This window comes from Vidua chalybeata, chromosome 5 (genome assembly GCF_026979565.1).
Source record: "Vidua chalybeata isolate OUT-0048 chromosome 5, bVidCha1 merged haplotype, whole genome shotgun sequence".
Classification (NCBI taxonomy): Eukaryota; Metazoa; Chordata; class Aves; order Passeriformes; family Viduidae; genus Vidua; species Vidua chalybeata.
The window spans coordinates 13,217,493-13,234,573 of record NC_071534.1 but is presented as its reverse complement, the minus strand read 5'-3'; the positions used below and the strand labels follow the sequence as shown (position 1 = coordinate 13,234,573).

General features: G+C 42.9%; 2 protein-coding genes across 2 annotated transcripts; one reads left to right on the top strand and one right to left on the bottom strand.

Annotated features, from left to right (window-relative positions):
- Window positions 1-6,807: 6,807 nt before the first annotated feature.
- On the bottom strand, window positions 6,808-13,975 carry LOC128787895 (5E5 antigen-like). The gene is made up of 2 exons (XM_053942470.1): window positions 13,136-13,975; window positions 6,808-6,842 (listed from the first exon to the last, which is right to left on the bottom strand). The coding sequence occupies exons 1-2, from the start codon at window positions 13,973-13,975 to the stop codon at window positions 6,837-6,839; spliced, it is 846 nt and encodes a 281-aa protein (XP_053798445.1). The 3' UTR covers window positions 6,808-6,836.
- Window positions 13,976-14,026: 51 nt separating this feature from the next.
- Window positions 14,027-16,870, top strand: BTG1 (BTG anti-proliferation factor 1). Its single transcript, XM_053943697.1, has 2 exons — window positions 14,027-14,438; window positions 15,590-16,870. The coding sequence occupies exons 1-2, from the start codon at window positions 14,291-14,293 to the stop codon at window positions 15,952-15,954; spliced, it is 513 nt and encodes a 170-aa protein (XP_053799672.1). The 5' UTR covers window positions 14,027-14,290; the 3' UTR covers window positions 15,955-16,870.
- Window positions 16,871-17,081: the final 211 nt, after the last annotated feature.

Below are 17,081 nucleotides of genomic sequence, written 5' to 3'. Positions count from 1 at the left end.
CCCTGTTGAGAGGAGGATCTGTATGTAGATACATGAGTGACAGCTGCTACCTGACTTCCCCTGATAGAAGGTGAGAATTTGACACCTTTTTTAGTCCAATTATCCAAAATGTGTACAGCCAATATTATCAATGTTTCTTTCTTTTTTTTTTAATGGTTATTATTTAATTAAACAACACGCCTGAGAAGAATAGAGGTCTTTAAATACACTGTGTCAATTATTTCAATATCTTTCTTGATCATATTTCTTCACATATTTTCAGCAGATTAGGTATTTTCATGGGTTTCGGGGGATAGGATTTGTTAGACATTTTTCTGAGTGTTTTTTTCATCTTATGTGGGTTTTTTCCTCTTCTGGGTCAGAACAGGTATTGCAGAGTTCTTTATTCAGGAGTACATGAATGTGTATCAGTATAAAAGTAACATGCATGTGTTTTATTTGTCAATAAAAGATTGTTCTAGTTTCCAATTGTTGATTTTTTATTTACTCCTTAAGTCTTGGGATCAGGATGATGAGTCTTCCTTTTGAACACACTAATGATTTTAATTCAAAATTCCATTTTATCTGAAGATCCACATTTGGCAGCCAATACTTTTACCATACAAGAAACCCTGCATATTGCTGGATCTTTACATGACCTCTCACACATCCTCTAAACATGTCTGAAATCTTCAGACTATAATCCCAAATTCCATCTAAATCAATCCATTATTTGTGATTTTGTTTTCCCCCTAGGCTCCAAATGCAGGCAATGCAAGTAAAATGTATGCCATTGATCTCTTCAGACTACAGAAGGCCATTTAGAAAATATAAGTACTCCTCTGCACCTCAAGTGCCAAAATCCAGTGGCCTATTTTAAATCAAGGACTGAAGAAAATCAGTCAGGAATTCATAAATAATTTTGTCATCTCCTAGGCAAACTAACCTGCTTCAGAAGGGGAATCTCATAACAAAAAGGCTACTTGAATTGTTTATATGCCATTAATTTTTGGCAGTTACATTATCAGTAGCAATAGTATCTGATTCTTGCTAGCTCTTTGCTTTAGCTTAGGGCCTTAATTGAATTAAAGGGTATGAACATGGAAGAAGTTTCAAGGCTCCCCTGTGTGTAACTTCATGCTGAAATAGTGAACAATTAAAGGAATAATGCCTTTTTTTTTCTTGTTTCCCAATTCCCAGTTGCATTTATTTGGAAAAGATAAGGCAACTTTGTTATCCTCTTGATGAAAAAAATGCAGTTGATTTTGACATACTAGCAAAGCAGGTCATTGCCTAGGGAAAAATGCATGAGGAATTGAATCTTCCATAATTATATTGGGGATTTCTTAGGGAGAGCAAAGGGATTCCTGTTTATTAAGGCAGCAATGCCTTAAATTCAGCTCTGGACAAACAAGCAATTAGAATGGCTTGTTCAGGATCACAGATCAATTTCTGTCCCCTGAAATGTGTAAGACACATAAAAGAGGGCCTTGTATAAGAGGAGGTGGGATTAAAAATGGGGTATCTTAAGCATCATTACTGTAGTGGTGATAAAATGAAATGCTTGAATGTGAGCTTATGCATAAAGCTTTTGATGATACTTTATACAAAAATGTAGAGTTTTTTTGGTTTTGGGCTTTTTTTTTTTGTGTGTGTGCTTTTTGTGGGTTTTATTGTGTTTTTGTTTTGGTTTGGTTTCTTCTGTTAAAAATAAAGGTGGCACACAAAGGCATCTGAAACCTAAAAGAGATGACCTCCTAATCATGTTGCCTGCTCCACTCCAATTCAATTTACAGAATTAAAGGAAGCCATCATTGGAGAAGGGATTACATTTGTTACAATCCACTCTTACAGACAGTGACCCAGTATATTTAAAGCATGCTCTAAAAAACAGTTTGAAAAAACAGGTCATAAAGTTCATGTTTGTGCTGTCATCAGGCCAACTGTTGTGCCTCAGCTGGGAGATACAGAGCTGTGACTTTAATCTGTGCAGGGTAGCCCTAATCATGGATATATTTAGACAACCACATTATCAGCTGCAAGGGGGACCTGATTGCTGCTGAGGGCCCAGATCATCTGTAGCACTAGTGCCCTGGCAGGTGCAGATGCCAGAAGAAGCAGCAAAAACATTCTGAGGTGGCCGAGTTCCCTGTGTCCTGTCAGCCATGGGGCTGTCTGGAGAGCTCCCCACACTTGGCCTCACTGGAGCACTGCAGTGATGCCCTTGTCTGGGGTCACACAGCCACAGGGCAGCCCCATGCAGCCATCCAAGGGAAGCAGCGCACACACAGTGTGCTCCATCCACTGCACGTGCAGCCCAGGGGGCCAGAATAGAGGGGTCACATACAGCCCACAGCACCACCCACCAGAAACCATATTCTGTGGGTTTTGGGCCCTCAGCAGCAGAAATTTTGCTCTGCAGATTTTATTCTCTGGGGTCACAGCACACAGGCCCAGTAACCCTGTGGACCGAGCCATGGATTGTCATTCAGGGTGAGGAGATGCACAACAGGCTAAAAGAGTTACCCAGCAGTTAAAAAGGCATCATACAGGAACAAAACCACTCTCCTGGCCTATTTCGTTCTCTGTACACATCTTGGATGGTGCTTGCATTATCTAAACCCTCTGCAGCTCTCCCACAGGGGGTCAGGGGCTTTGGTTATCAGCCCAATGTCCCCTCATCTCTGAAGGGGAGACAGAAGTGGGACCAAGCAGAAGGTGCATGGGAGAGCATTCTTGAATCTGAAAGGAGGCTGACTTCTATTTCCTTTTCGTTTTGGAAAAGGCTTTGCTTAGTGAACGTGAAAACAATTACCCATCTTTTATGAGCTCTGGGATGTACAAATGACATCCCTAAATAAATTTGAAATGGTTCACTATCTGCAGTTATACATCGTCCTTGCCTTCTGTCCTGGCAGGTTAATAATTTTTTCATATCAGGGAACACACTTGATCCTCTTGAAAGTATACCTGTGTGTATGAAATGAAAAGTAGGAATGTATTTAGTCCTCTTAAGGAGTGAGAATATTTGTGTTAAGGGAATCATCCCAATTTAAAAGAAAAACTTCACATTCTGATAACTGAAAACATTTTCAAACTTCTTTAGGACATAATACTCTATTTGCATCTAAATTGCAAATGAACTGTTGAAGAAAGTGTTTGTTGAAGTGTGTTTTATGAGTGCTGTAATTCATATGGTATTCTGCAGGTTTTTAAAAACTAAAATTTATTGGATTTTGTAACAAAATAGAACATTAAAAACTTTAACTATTCTGGGACCAATTTTTAAAAGTTGATCTTAGTTCCTTTAGCATTAGTAGAGAGGTTCAAATAATTCCAATCAGCATAGGGATGATATTCGTTGATGTTTGTGTTGCTTGATCTCCAAGGTAAAAACAGGTCATTCAGCCATCCTAGAAATAAAAATAATTTCATTTTCAATAATGTATGTGTCTAAGTACCTTTGAAGTGACCCTTCAGTATTCCAATAAATCTGATAGCCTTTAAACCCATTTGTCATGTGCAAAGGGTAGAAAGTGGTCTCAATTCACAGGCCTTAGAGCTTCCAGTTAAAGGAACACTGGGAAGATACAGTTCCAAGCATCCTCTGGACTCTGTATCTCCAGAACTCCTGATCTCATACTCTGCTATTGGCAAGAAGGAACTTGTATATCTCCCAGAATTTTAATGTTTTGTCAGTTAAAACTGAGGGAAAAAAAAAACAAAACAAACCAAACCAAACAAAAACAAGCATGAAAGTCAGTCAATAGGTTAAAAGCAACTAAGTGAAAGAAAGGAAAATAGTCTTAGTGAATTTTAAAGGCAAGGTTCTTACATCATTGAACACAGTGAAAAATCTTTCTACAGAATTTCATAGCAAAGCTCCTCTGACACCAGAAGAACACATGTTGGATTTGGGATGTGTATCCACCAGTGAACAGCTGATATTTGTGCACACCAATATGTTGACCTTATACTTCCAGAAGAGGAAAGTATGGATAAATAGGCTGGTCAGCTTTTTTTCAAGGACTTAGTGTGACTGATACATAATCAATGAAGCTAGTAACCATAACTGTAAAAATACTTGGAGAGAACTCACGGCACTTATAAAACAAAAATATGCCATTACTTTTGTTTCATTTCCTTCAGAAATGAGTGCACATAAAATTCTCCTCCACCCTCCATTAACCAACTGTTTGGTCTCCAATCTTTGGAGTTAATGAGCAACATTACTGCATTTTTATCTGACCATCCATAATTTTATTTACTACAGGTAATCTTTTATTTATCTGTCTTCACAAAGAAGGGTGTTAACTTTCATCAGGAGTAGTAAAACTGCGGTTGCCTTTGTTCCTCCACTGATGAAATTGGCATTTCTGTGGTCATTGTAACTGCTTTATGGCTGGAGTGGGGAATCTTAAGCAAGTTTCAGGTATTTACAAACACACAGACAAAAATACTTGATATTATTAAATCAATAATGAAATGAGATCCACAAGTATCTAATGCACCCCAACTTGGCAAAAGGTGAAATTTCCACTTGTACCCAAAGAATGTGCTATTCTTCATATCATCAAAACTTCTCAACATATTGAACCCCCATTGGTGTTGTGTTAGGCTGAGGGTTGTAATTACTGTTCCCTTCAAATTTTGAGCAACTGAAATTCATCCTTGTTGTACTTTTGCCCATTAGGTGAAATATTGAGTTTAAATCAACAAAGCAGTGAAGTATGGCTCAGTTCATCCTTCTACGGCTGTTTCGTGTTGAAATCACTGCATTAGTCTAGCAATTTAAAACATGTACATGAAAAATTCAGGTTTCAATCACTATTTCTTACTGTACATTCCACTACCTTAAGAACAAAAAATATGACCAGTCTTCAGGAAATGTCAGCTATTACTAAGCCTTCTTGATAGAAACTATTGAATATACTTTTGATGCAAAGTAGGAAATTGCATAACTAATGGACAGGCAATTTTCTCCAAGACTGTAGCAACTGAAGGAGTTTTCTTACGATCACTCCAGGACATCCCTAATAATTCTCTTTATACTGTAATAAGAAATCCAGGAGTATGCACCTACATTTGGAGGTAGATCTGAAAATTTCAGCACAAGTGGGACAATTGGGAAATTTTGTTGGTTTGGTTTGTTTTTTTTAATCTTATGTGAAACTGAAGTGTTTGGGTGGTGGCATCACCAGCTCTGGCACAGCTCTACTGAAACCATGCTGCCTGGTAGATGAGACTGAAGCTCTGAGTTGGTGGGAGGAGATGACTCTGCAGGAAATATCCTACAGCTCCAGGGAAACAAAACTGAGTGGAAACAATAAAGACACGTTTACACGGAGGAAAGGAATGTGTGACATTCTCTGCCTTGGCTTTGCATATGTTGGTTTCTTGGTATGAAGTAGCACCGTTTTGGGGCCTGAGCTGGCTGCAGTGACGTGGCACCAGATAGGACTGAGACAGCTGGTGGGACTCCACCTGCTTCTGGTGGAGCTCAGCCCTGTGTTCTTGTTCCATAGTGTAGATGCTCTAGGTCTCCCTTCTCCCCTGTTATCACAAATGAATTTCTACTTGTTCCCTCTCCACTGACTGCTAGCTGAGTTGTGGGGCACAAAAACCCAAAGGGAAAAAAATGTGGCTGCAAAGACATTTTATGAAGTTCCTCAAGGGATGTGTTATGCAATTGCTATGCCTCTTACATATTTTTTTATTAGCAAGCTTTCATAAAGCAGTGAATTCTTTAAAAATGTTTCAAAAAAAAAAAAAAAAAAACCCAAAACAACCCAGAGAGTCATCTTAAATAATTTAGAAGTGAATTAAGATGTGAAAAAGAAAAGAAAAAGTTCTGAAGCAGTAGGCTCATCCTTTGCAAACTTGGGATCATGTATAATACACCACATAGTTGTGAAGAAAATGGCTTTCTATCTTTGCCTGTATGTTAGATCCTGCTGGAACACTCTGTTCTGTGCTCCCAGAAACACTTAATGCTGCTCGAAGCACGTGTACCCAGCACTACACAGAAGAATTGAGCAGCTCCTCCCACACAGCCAGGCACATCTCCTTGCTATTGTAAGAGGGGTATCAAGCAGCTTTTGTTCCTCTGTCTCTGAAAATGCATCAGAGACAAACATGGGGGGAAAATGGTCACTGAAGGTGCTGTAGAAAGCAGAAAATGAAAAGACATTGATCAAAAGGCTGGGATTTTTTTTGATTCACAGATGCTATGGATCTCTATTTTTTCCTTTTTTTTTAATTAAAAATCTGTGATTTTCTTGTTTTTCATCACATGCCTGTTTAAGACATCTGGTTAATCTAAGTCAGAACTGATGGCCTAATTTTATAGAAGTGTATGTTTCTGCTGTCAAGATTTTTGTTTCTATTTTAGTTAGTATTTTCTGATTTCCTTTAATAAATGGAGGAAAAAAAAAAAACCTTTTCTTTTTTTTGTGAGATAATTGGAGATGACTGCCTCTGCTTGTATTCAGGCCCCTCTCCCTGCTTTCCTAGTGTTATCAAGCATGCTTTTAAAAGATACTTATATAAATGATCAGATAGCTCTTGTTTCCTGTAAAATAGTACCATTAAAAACAAGAACCTTTTTTCCTTTTTTTTTTTTTTTTTTTTGGTTTTGGTTGGTTGGGTTTTCTTTAGGGGGGGTTCTATTTGCTTTTATGGCCCATGTCTAAGAAAGAAGCAAAAAAACCAGTGGGAGCTCTGATATTCAGAGTCTTGCACTGTGGGCCCTAAAATCATAACCCTGGTCATTTGCAATTATAATGACAATTTTATCGTTGTCAGGGACATTACTCACATGACTGAATTCAGGAAAGTAAGTTATTGAGGTTTCTTCATCACATCTGGGGAAAGAATTCAAGTCACATGAGGAGTGGTGGAAAAGCTTAATTTTGGGCACGCGACACGCACTACAATCCTGTTAAAGGGATGAGTGACTACACTTTCACACCAGCATGACTGAACTGTTCACACCTAAATGCAGTTGAGCAGCACTGTACATAAAGCTACACAATCAAGTAAGAATGGCGTAGCTGTGATTTTAATTTTTTTCCCACCTGATAATATCCAGAAAATCTCTCAGTACTCAAAGGAAGGTAATAACACAGACTGTCTCTGTGATGTTCCTTCACCCTGCCAAATCTGTCCTAGAGAACTAATTATATTAATTTTGTCTTGAGAATTCTGTCTGAGACTGATTAAAATGCCTGAGTTAATACCATTGCAAGGAGAAAAAAACCTGTAACAGGAGCAGTGCCATGACTACAAATGACAGTGATAAAGAGAATAAGTTCTGGCAAGTGTTGGCTAGAAAAAAATGAGGGGAAAAAGATGCTGTTCTTGCAGCAAAGTATTCACTGCATTGATATGCAGGATTTAGATAGACAGACCACAATCAAAGGACAAAAAATGGCTAAAATGAAATCATTTGACCTCCAAAGCCAGACCCCGCACAAAATGAAATACATGCAGGCACCTGATTTACAAGCCAAAAAACCCACATGTCCAGCTTTGGTGGAGAGATGTTGGGAGTATAGTGAGGCAGCTGCTTATGTCTACCTAAATAGTGCAATCAGTGTTTAACTTTTTTTCTGTTTTAGTAAGTGCATAGTAGGTAATATCTTTGTAGTCTGTGCAGACCTGGCCTAAAATATCCAGTGTTACCATTACAATGTCTCCATGTTTTGCTATTTTGATGCATTTTTGAGACAGGCAGATTTGGAAGGTTTGGTTGCCACTACTTAATAAACAGCTCCAAAGGAGCCATCTATTTAAAAGTGTATTTGATTTCCAAATCACAAATCTTAATAAAGCTGGTTAAGGACTTTTTATGACATCATTGGAAAATAAGTGAAAGGTCTTTTTCTCAGATGTTTATTAAAAGATTTTAACAATATGTCTTGATTTTAACTACATCATAAATTGAAGTATGTAAGGTGCAAATATGAAGAAAAAAATACTTGCAAGCATATTGGTTTCTTAAAATCTTTCAGTATTTTAATGGAATTTGCACTTAAAATCTGCAGACAGCCACAGTTTTAATTCTAAAAGTCAGGGAATACTGCTATAAAAGTATCATAAAAATTCCTGGTTTTTCCTTTGCCTGACCACAGGGTGACTGAGAGCCCCATGCTGACCAACACAGGCTGCTCTGGCAGTCACCAGGCAGTGCAAGAGGCCATAATGCAACCACTACAGACAAGGGTGTTTGAAATTATTTCAGGTCTTCCTAAAATTATACGGCAGGCCAGAAAAAATAAAACCCTGAGAAGCATAGAACTATAAACCTCTTTATGATCCCTTCCATCCCAGCTTTACTATGAAAAACTACAGGAAAGGTAAAAATTTGGAATTTGAGATGACATAATCGGATTGCAGAGCACAACAAACAGTTGAATCATTCTTCTCACTTACAAGCTACTTTCACTTTAATATTATTGTTAACAACTTCCATTCAGGATTGCAACGAATGACTGTTTATCTCATCTAGATTCTTCTATCCTATTGAATTCCTAAATTCATGAAAATTAAAACCTGACTGTGTAATAATGGTTATGTATGGCTCTCTTGATTGACAAGCTTTCAAATTATCTGTTTCTATTGTTTTCTTAAATTTTTGTTTTTACTGGATCCAAACCATGATTGCTTTATTAAAAACAAGTGTTGCATGTGCTGCTATACTGCTACTATCCCATTTAGGAAAAAAAATCATCTTTATAAACAAAACAGAATACTATGTTATGGATTTGCTTTTTATTTGCCACATGTGCATGTTGTTTGCTGAAGTCAAAGGAATAGCATCAGAAAAGCCTTCTGTTGCATCTGTCCTGGCGAGATTCTGGTTTCTGTCCTGGCCAGACCTGAGGCTCATGTCACAAGGAATATCTTCTCAGTGAGTGGCTCCTTTGAAATCAAGCTTAAATGAAGCAAAGTTGCTCCTTTGAAATCTTGCCCTATAGAGCAAACCTTTTTCTGTATGGAGTAAGCGCAGCAAAATTTGGTCATTTAAGGATGTCATGAGATGGACTTCCTGAAATGAACATGCCATAGTTATGACCAATGCTGACAGCCTGTCCTTGCCCCTCTGAGTCTTTCAATCCCTTCTTGACCTTCCTGCAGTGGCAGAAAAGCTTGTTAAACAACTGCCAGACTGTAGACTGGGACTCTGGCTTATGGGACTAGTCTCACTTAAACAGGACTCTGCTTATGTGAGAAGTGGTTTGAGGAATTCATTACCTGATAGGCTAATTTAGAAATGCAGACTGCAGACATGTGGGTTTGCGTGTAAGCATGAGCATGTTGAAGAGAAAGGGAAGTTCCCAGTGGGGTCACAAATCAGACTTTTGCCCTTTCTCTGACTCCTACCAGTCTATCTTTTCAGATGCGAGACTTCTCCACTTTGGAAGAATATGTGACTGACTGACTTCTTCACCCCCACACTTTCAGGATGAAACACTCACTGCTCCAACGCTGAGGTTAGGTGCAGTGTTGCAATGCTGGATTGAGAGACAGGCTTGCATTTGGAGCTGAAAAGCCCTTACCCCCTCTTCATTGCAGAGTGCTGCTTTGGCAGTGGGCTGGATCCACACCACGTTTCTGAGCCCAGGTCTGTGCCTGAGCTCAAGTCCAAACATTTCTAGTGGCAACACAATAGGAATGGCAGCCTGCTCTCAAGGTTCCAGGAAAAAAAGCCTTAGGGCCAACATTCCCCTTGGAAGGCAGGTAAGGGCACTCACCTGCAGTGAGAGAGGCTGGCTACTGCTGTCTCTGTCTACAACCAAGCCATGGAGCTAAAGTTTTTCCAGGGAGGAAGGACTCCCATATCACCACTGTAACTTGAGGAGTGTCTGCTTGAAAACTTTACAAAACAAGGTGGGGACTCACAACCAGGCCATGGGGTCCCTGAGGAGCAGCACGGCATGCAGGGCTGGCTATGGACTCTGGATTATGTTTGCCTCCTGGAGCAGCAACTTAATGTCACTACAGTTGCCACTGCATATTCAAAAAATGAAACGGGCTAAAACATTGAAAAATGTTTTAAGCATCCCATGGAAAGCTTTCTTCTGCATAAAGTAAAAATAAAAGAGGAAACCTCTTCCTATACATTTTCAAATACTTGGTAAATGATGAAAATACTGTGTCATTTTAATAACATCAACCTATACTAAAACTAAACTCTACATAGAATGGATTGTTGTTGTATTTTATGTATTGCAACAAGTACTCTTCAGCTTACAGGTTATGCCAATCTAAGGCATATATAATACTTTTTGGAAACAAATACCAATTACTTCCCAGCTGTTATTTCTTGATTAGGTCAATGACAAACAATGCAAAAAATTATCTAGACTTGACACTGAAACAGGAAGAGGAGAGACCTAACACTTTTCTACACTGAAAGACTTTAATAAGATACCACATAAAAATCCTATAACTCTCTCTAACAGGAAAAAAAAATCCATGCTGAATATGTAGTGTATTTATTTTCATAAGCAAATATATAGTAATTCAGACCCCAAGACTAGAGCAAATTTTTTTAAAATCAAGTAACTCTAATTTTTCTCCTTTGAACTCTTGAATCTTTCCAGTTACCATAAAGAACACTCAGTAGCTTCAGAAAAGCTGTGAAAAGAGCATGTTGCAATAGTTGCAGGGTGTGTATGTGTGTATGTGGTATAGATGAAAGTGTATTTCTATTGCTTATTTCCATTATGACAGAACTCACAAAGTGCTAAGCACTCTCCAAACCAATGTCAAGAAACAGATTCTGCCAAAACATGATAGAAATTTTGTAAAGGTTGCATTGTATTCCTTAAATGTTAGGAAATATCAGAAGCTGGGATAGAACCTTAATTCAACCCTTCTGTGCATATCCATTATGATCCAGTCTTTAATTTCATGATCACATACCCTTTTTCTTTATTTTTTCTCCCTAGGGCCTCTGCTTCATTTAAAGTATCAAACGGGCTGAAAAAAGCAGTTCTTAAATATTTACATTTATCTTCTTCAGCACCCTGCCACTAATGTATCAGTGAGCATCTTGCACTATTAAGCTGGCAAACTGCCTTCTCTGTGTGTGGAGCTGCAGAGACAGGAGTAGACAGCTGGGAACTGGCCAGAGAAAAAAGAACCACTTTGTACATCCCAAAATGTGGAAGCATCTAAGAAGTTCAGAGTGGCGTGGTAGATCAGTGAAACGTGCTGGCAGCTGGCAGGAAGCTAAGCTACAAACCAGAAACAGGCTATGGTGTGGCTAGTTTGCTTGATGCTCTCCATTACAGTCCAATCAAGAAAAGATGACTTTGCTTGATGCCACGAGCTGCATGCCAAAGTCTTCCTCATCAATTAAGAACCTCCAGACTGTAAAGATGAGGATCTTTGGGAGAATTTCACAGGCCAGAAATGGCAGCAGCTCCTTTGCTGTCCTGCCTAGCACTGAGATGGAAATGGACTTGCCTGGACTGGGAAAACAGCATGAGCAGCTCCAGTTACCTTGTTCACACCCACGGATAGGGATGAGGTCCTCCTGGCAGGCATCTCAAGCCTTGGCCTTGAAGTTACACTTGAGCAGCTTGGTGGCTGCGAGCGACAAACACCAAGGTAGTTCATTCCTTACCAGTGGACTGGATCTGTATGCACTGCATTTTACTCTTTCCACAGAGAAGACTGTTTTATACATGCTGTAACTATTTGGAATCAATAGGAACTATGAAAACTCGATTGCTAAAGAGTCCTGAATTTAGTAACTTTGCAAGAGATTTAAGAGGAACTCCTTGATGGTCCAGAAAACTTTTTTTTCTTTTAAGATAGAAAAAATTTTAAAAATTATATTTTAAATTTCTCCCCCTCTCACTGAGCGTGCAATGAAGTACATGTTGCCACATTATGTTCTTAAAAGCACAACTCAAGGGGGATGATTCAAATCAGAACAGCCTTGCTGTTCATGGAAGTTATGGTGGGGACATCTTTTTAAACCTCATGGTGCTACTAAATATAATCACTTATCTACTTGAGAGTTCCTAAAACTCCTTCTGAGCATTTGATTCTGGGTGGAATTAAGTAGAAGAGATGAGAAAGTGGCCCAGATAAAAAAGCTCAGGTTCAGGCAAAGGTGGCAAACATTACATTATTTTTTGTTGTTTTTTGAAGTATTTCCAGTAATTATTTTAGCGTAATTGTGATGCTCAGACATCGCTTTTGCACAAGGTAAGTGACGGTTTCCAGCAGGATGGTGGGCCTTGAAGGCTTGTGAAGGGGGAGAGAAGCATCTGCTGTTCAAGGTTTGAAAGAGCACAGCACTTTCCAATCTATGAACAGAGCGGAAATGGCAGCTCTGGATAGATCTCACATATGCCACAGAAACACTAAGAAAGGATGGCTGGCGCCTGAGGAGCAGCAAGAGCACAGGCCAGGTTGGCAGCTCTTCTCGTAGAATGGAGGGTCAGCTCAGGATTATTAATGTAAATACTCTATAGTTAGGAGGGGGAAAATGGATGGGACTGTGCTTTAAAACCCACACCAACATTTTTAGTATGCACTAAAGCTGTGAGTTTGAGCTCTCCCGATTATCTTTTGAAGGCGTTTTGCAGATCTCCTTTGTGTATAGAGTCAAAGAGAGTCCCCTGGGGCTGTGCAGAGACCCTGTGCAGAGAAAAGTCCAAAAAGCACTAGACAGTTACATTTCTCACACCAGATAAGCAAAAAACCCCGTTTACTTTCATCTTTTAATCAATATATTTCACACACATATTTTTTATAGATTCCATTAGTGAATTATTTTCACTGAAAAAGAATTTGTATGTTGTGTGTGCCTTTGTTGGGCTAACTTCTGATCAGTGACTGTAAGAATTGTGCATGCAAATATCAGGCATCAGGCTGTATTTCACTTGAGGCTTTGCAAGGCGGCAGGGGACAAACCCTTGGGAAAGAATAAGGTTTCTATCAAAGAAGCTAGACTTTTGTGTTTTTTAACAAAACCAAAACAAACTAACCAAGCAGAAATCTTCTGTCGGTTTTTTTCCTCTCCCCTTTTTTTAGCAAAAAGGGAGACAGAGCACTGGAAGGCCTGAGATAGACGCTCTTCTTGGCATTCACTCGCTGATACATCACTCCCCCCGAGGGCTCCGTGACACGATACCTGGGACAACAGCTCAGTGCGATGGGGGGCGCGCAGGGCCAGACGCGGTGTTTTGGGATGTCCGCGGAGAGCCCGAGCCGAGGCCCGGCTCGCGGCCTGTGAGAAGACTTCGCCGTGCTCGGGCACAAGGGCCCGGGGCCGCCGAATGCCCGGGAAAGGCTTCGCTCTGCGCTGAGGTCCCCGGCCGGAGACCCCGGCGTGGCCGCGGTCTGAAGGCCACGGCTCACAAGCGTGAGGGAGCGCCGCGCTCGGCTCCCGGACCGCCGGGCACTGCGTGGTGCCAGCGGCGCACCCCTGCGCTCCGGGAAAAGGCAAGGACGCGCAGACGCGCCGCCTCCGCCGCCCGCGGGCACAACCGATCACCGGCTCACGGCTCCGGGAGCGCCCACGCCGCCGCGCTGCTGCGGCCGCCCTTGCGTGGGGCGGTCCCGGCGCGCTGACGCGGCCGCCGCCCCCGCCGCTGACGTGGCTCCGCGCTCCCCGGAGACAGCGCGCGGCCGCGCTCGCGCGGCTCCCCGCGCGGCCCCGCCGCCGGCCGGCGCCGCGCGCCGCGCCCTGCCCGCGCCGCCGCGCGCGGAAATCCGCGCGGGGACGCCGCGCACTGGCGCGCGCGCCCCGGCCCTGGCGCACGCGGCTGCCCGCAGTGCGGGCGCGCGCCCCGGCGCGCGGAGGCCCTCGCGCGGGCACGCGGCCTCTTGCGCTGACCCACCCCCCCGCGCGCGCCCCCGGCTCTATTTGTTTACAGCCGATTACGTCACCCGCCCCGGCCGGCCCCGCCCCGCCACCTGCCGTCACGATGGTGCGATCGCCGGATTGGCGGCGGCGCGCCCCCGGCGCCATGACGCCACTTCCGGTCGGTAGTGGCTATAAGAGGCGGCGGAGGACGGGTCGCTCCCTTCGCCCCTCGCCGCAGGAAATGCGGGGAGCGCTGCCGCGGCCGCCGCTGCTGCCGCCGCCGCCCCCCTGCCGTAGGAAGAGGAGGCGGAGGCTGCCGCCCCCGGGATGTGATCTGGGCTCTGCCGCCTGCTCCGCGCCCAGTTAGAGCCGCGCCGCCCCCCGTCCCGTCCCGCGCCGCTCGCTCCGCGCCCCGTCCCGACCCGACCCGTCCCAGCGCCGGCCGCCCCGGAGACCTGGCTGCCGCCCGCCGCCGCCTCCATGCATCCCGCCCTGTACACCCGGGCCAGCATGATACGTGAGATCGCCGCGGCCGTGGGCTTCATCTCCAAGTTCCTGCGGACCAAGGGGCTGATGAACGAGCGGCAGCTGCAGACCTTCAGCCAGTGCCTGCAGGAGCTGCTGGCAGGTGAGGGCGGCGTGGGCGCGGCGGGAGCCGCTCCCCCCCGTCCGCCGCGGGCCGCCTGCCCGGGCAGGGCTGCCGGCGGTGCGGGCGGCACCGCGGTCCGCCGGCGCCCGGAGAGGGGGAAGGGGAGAGATCGGCTCCTGCGAGGGGCTGGAGCCCCTCCGCGGAGGGCGACTGGGGCTCCGCGGCCGTGGCTCGCCCCTTACGGGGACCCTCCGTGCCGAGGCGGCCCCGGCGGGTGTGGGAGGCAGGAGCGGGGTATAAACAAAAGGGGCTCGGGCGTCGCGCAGGCAGCTCCCCCCTCCCGTCTTTGCCTCCGTAGACAAAGCTTTCGAGCAGCCCGGACTTGAGCTCCGTGCCGAGGGCTCAAACTGCTCGGTTTCCAGAAAGAAAAATGCTCGGAAGCTGGGTTTTTTTGCCAAGTAAAATTAGTCAGTGGAAGATGGGTCTCGGTTCCCCTTTCTTCTAGAAGCGTCTCTTAGCCGCCCCACAGCCCTGGTTTCGCTGCCCTGTGGGTTTTGTAATCCCAAGCTTGCGTCCCAGTGGGCTCAGTAGTGACTACGAGTACCCTCAGATCGATAGGGTTTTGGGTGGGATAAAACTCCTGAGGTAAGCGGAGTCCTTGGTTTCTCGCCATGGAAAATAGGCTGGGAAGAGCAGTGGCGAAATACAGCTTGAGTCAGTCGGTAAATGCTGCCCAGCTTCCTCCCTAGTTATTTTTGGGTGTTCTTAGAATGTGAGAAGCTAAGCATGGGTGGTGATCTCGAAAGGATGCTGGAAAGGGTCTTTTTTTCTTATCTGGTTTATGATGATTTGAAGCTCTTGAGTTTTTCTGTTACGTATGTAATAATTTCTTTATTTTTGTATTTGTTTTTATGAATGCCAGGAAGTTGCTTTTCACTCCTTTCTGGTGGTGGATATTCTCTATATAGTAGCACAAAACAATAACTTTGTAGGAGTGCTTCCCAAGGGATATTGCACTTCCCTAAATCGCCAGCAGAAAAAAAACCTATAATGATTTTTCAAGTCATTTTTTGCTAAAATAATAAGCTTATTAAGATATTGAGGTATGAAATTTGCAAGAGACCAATAATCGCTGCATGTATCTTTCAACATGGAATTAAGGAGGATAATGTTTGTTTTTTATTTTATAGAACATTATAAACACCACTGGTTCCCAGAAAAGCCATGCAAGGGATCAGGTTACCGATGTATCCGGATCAACCACAAAATGGATCCTCTCATTGGACAGGCAGCACAGCGGATTGGATTGAGCAGTCAGGAACTGTTTCAGCTTCTTCCGAGCGAACTCACTCTCTGGGTTGACCCGTACGAAGTGTCCTACCGCATTGGAGAGGATGGCTCCATCTGTGTGCTGTATGAAGCTGCACCAGCAGGAGGTAGCCAAAGTAACACCAACATGCAAATGGTAGACAGCAGAATAAGCTGTAAGGAGGAACTTCTCTTGGGCAGAACTAGCCCTTCCAAAAGCTACAATATGATGACTGTATCAGGTTAAGATATAGTCTGTGGATGGATCACCTTAAAATGGATGGATAAATTTGGTTTTTACTTTGGGTGGGCACCTCTGGGGATGGATTATGGAATTTAAACCATGTCACAGCTGTGAAGATCTGGCACACGTTAGAGTGGTATACTTAAAGTGACAGTGCCATAGTTTGGACAGTACCTTTCAGTGATTTAATAGCCTGTGAGTCAAAATTGATTGCAGCTTGCTAGGGAGTAAGAAGATCTAGGAAGTGTCAGTTTCTCCAAGACACCTGACTTAATTTCTACACCAATTTTCAACCCTGATCTGTATTGATAAAGTGATTCTCTGCAGTAGGTCGTGCAGAGTAAATTTGCACTATTACATTTATTAATTGTTAGCATTTTTGGCAGCTCAGTAACAAGACTTATGAACACCATAATACTGGAAATTTTAATTTTCAGACTTTTACCTAGCACTTACAAATATGTATAAATGTACATAAGATAAAATAGTAAGAATAACCTGGGGAAATGGTCAGATCTTTACATTGGCCTCAAAAGTAGCAAGTGATCAGAATCTGCCATGGCAACAGGCTTTAAAAAGACCATATAAAGACACTGTCTGAACTGTGGTGTTAGCACCAGCCAGCTATCTGTACATTTGCTAGCTTGTAGTTTTCTAAGACTGAGTAAACTTCTTATTTTTAGAAAGTGGAGGTCTGGTTTGTAATTTCCTTGTTCTTAATTGGGTAAAAGTCTTTTCCACAAACCACCATCTATTTTGTGAACTTTGTTAGTCATCTTTTATTTGGTAAATTATGAACTGGTGTAAATTTGTACAGTTCATGTATATTGATTGTGGCAAAGTTGTACAGATTTCTATATTTTGGATGAGAAATTTTTCTTCTCTCTATAATAAATTGTTTCCTATCTTGGCATTTTAATTAATCTCTTGTCGTGATTACATAGGATCAGTTAAATTATTTTTGTCTCACAGTAGAAACAAAATAGGTACTATAAAGGCTTAAGAACATCCGTGACACCCTGGTGCTAGGGAACACTTGGTACAGACCTGGATTAATGAAGACCTCACATATAAATGCTTGGGAAGTTTAGGGGAACACGATGTATGTGTCGCTTTAAACCTTGTAAAAT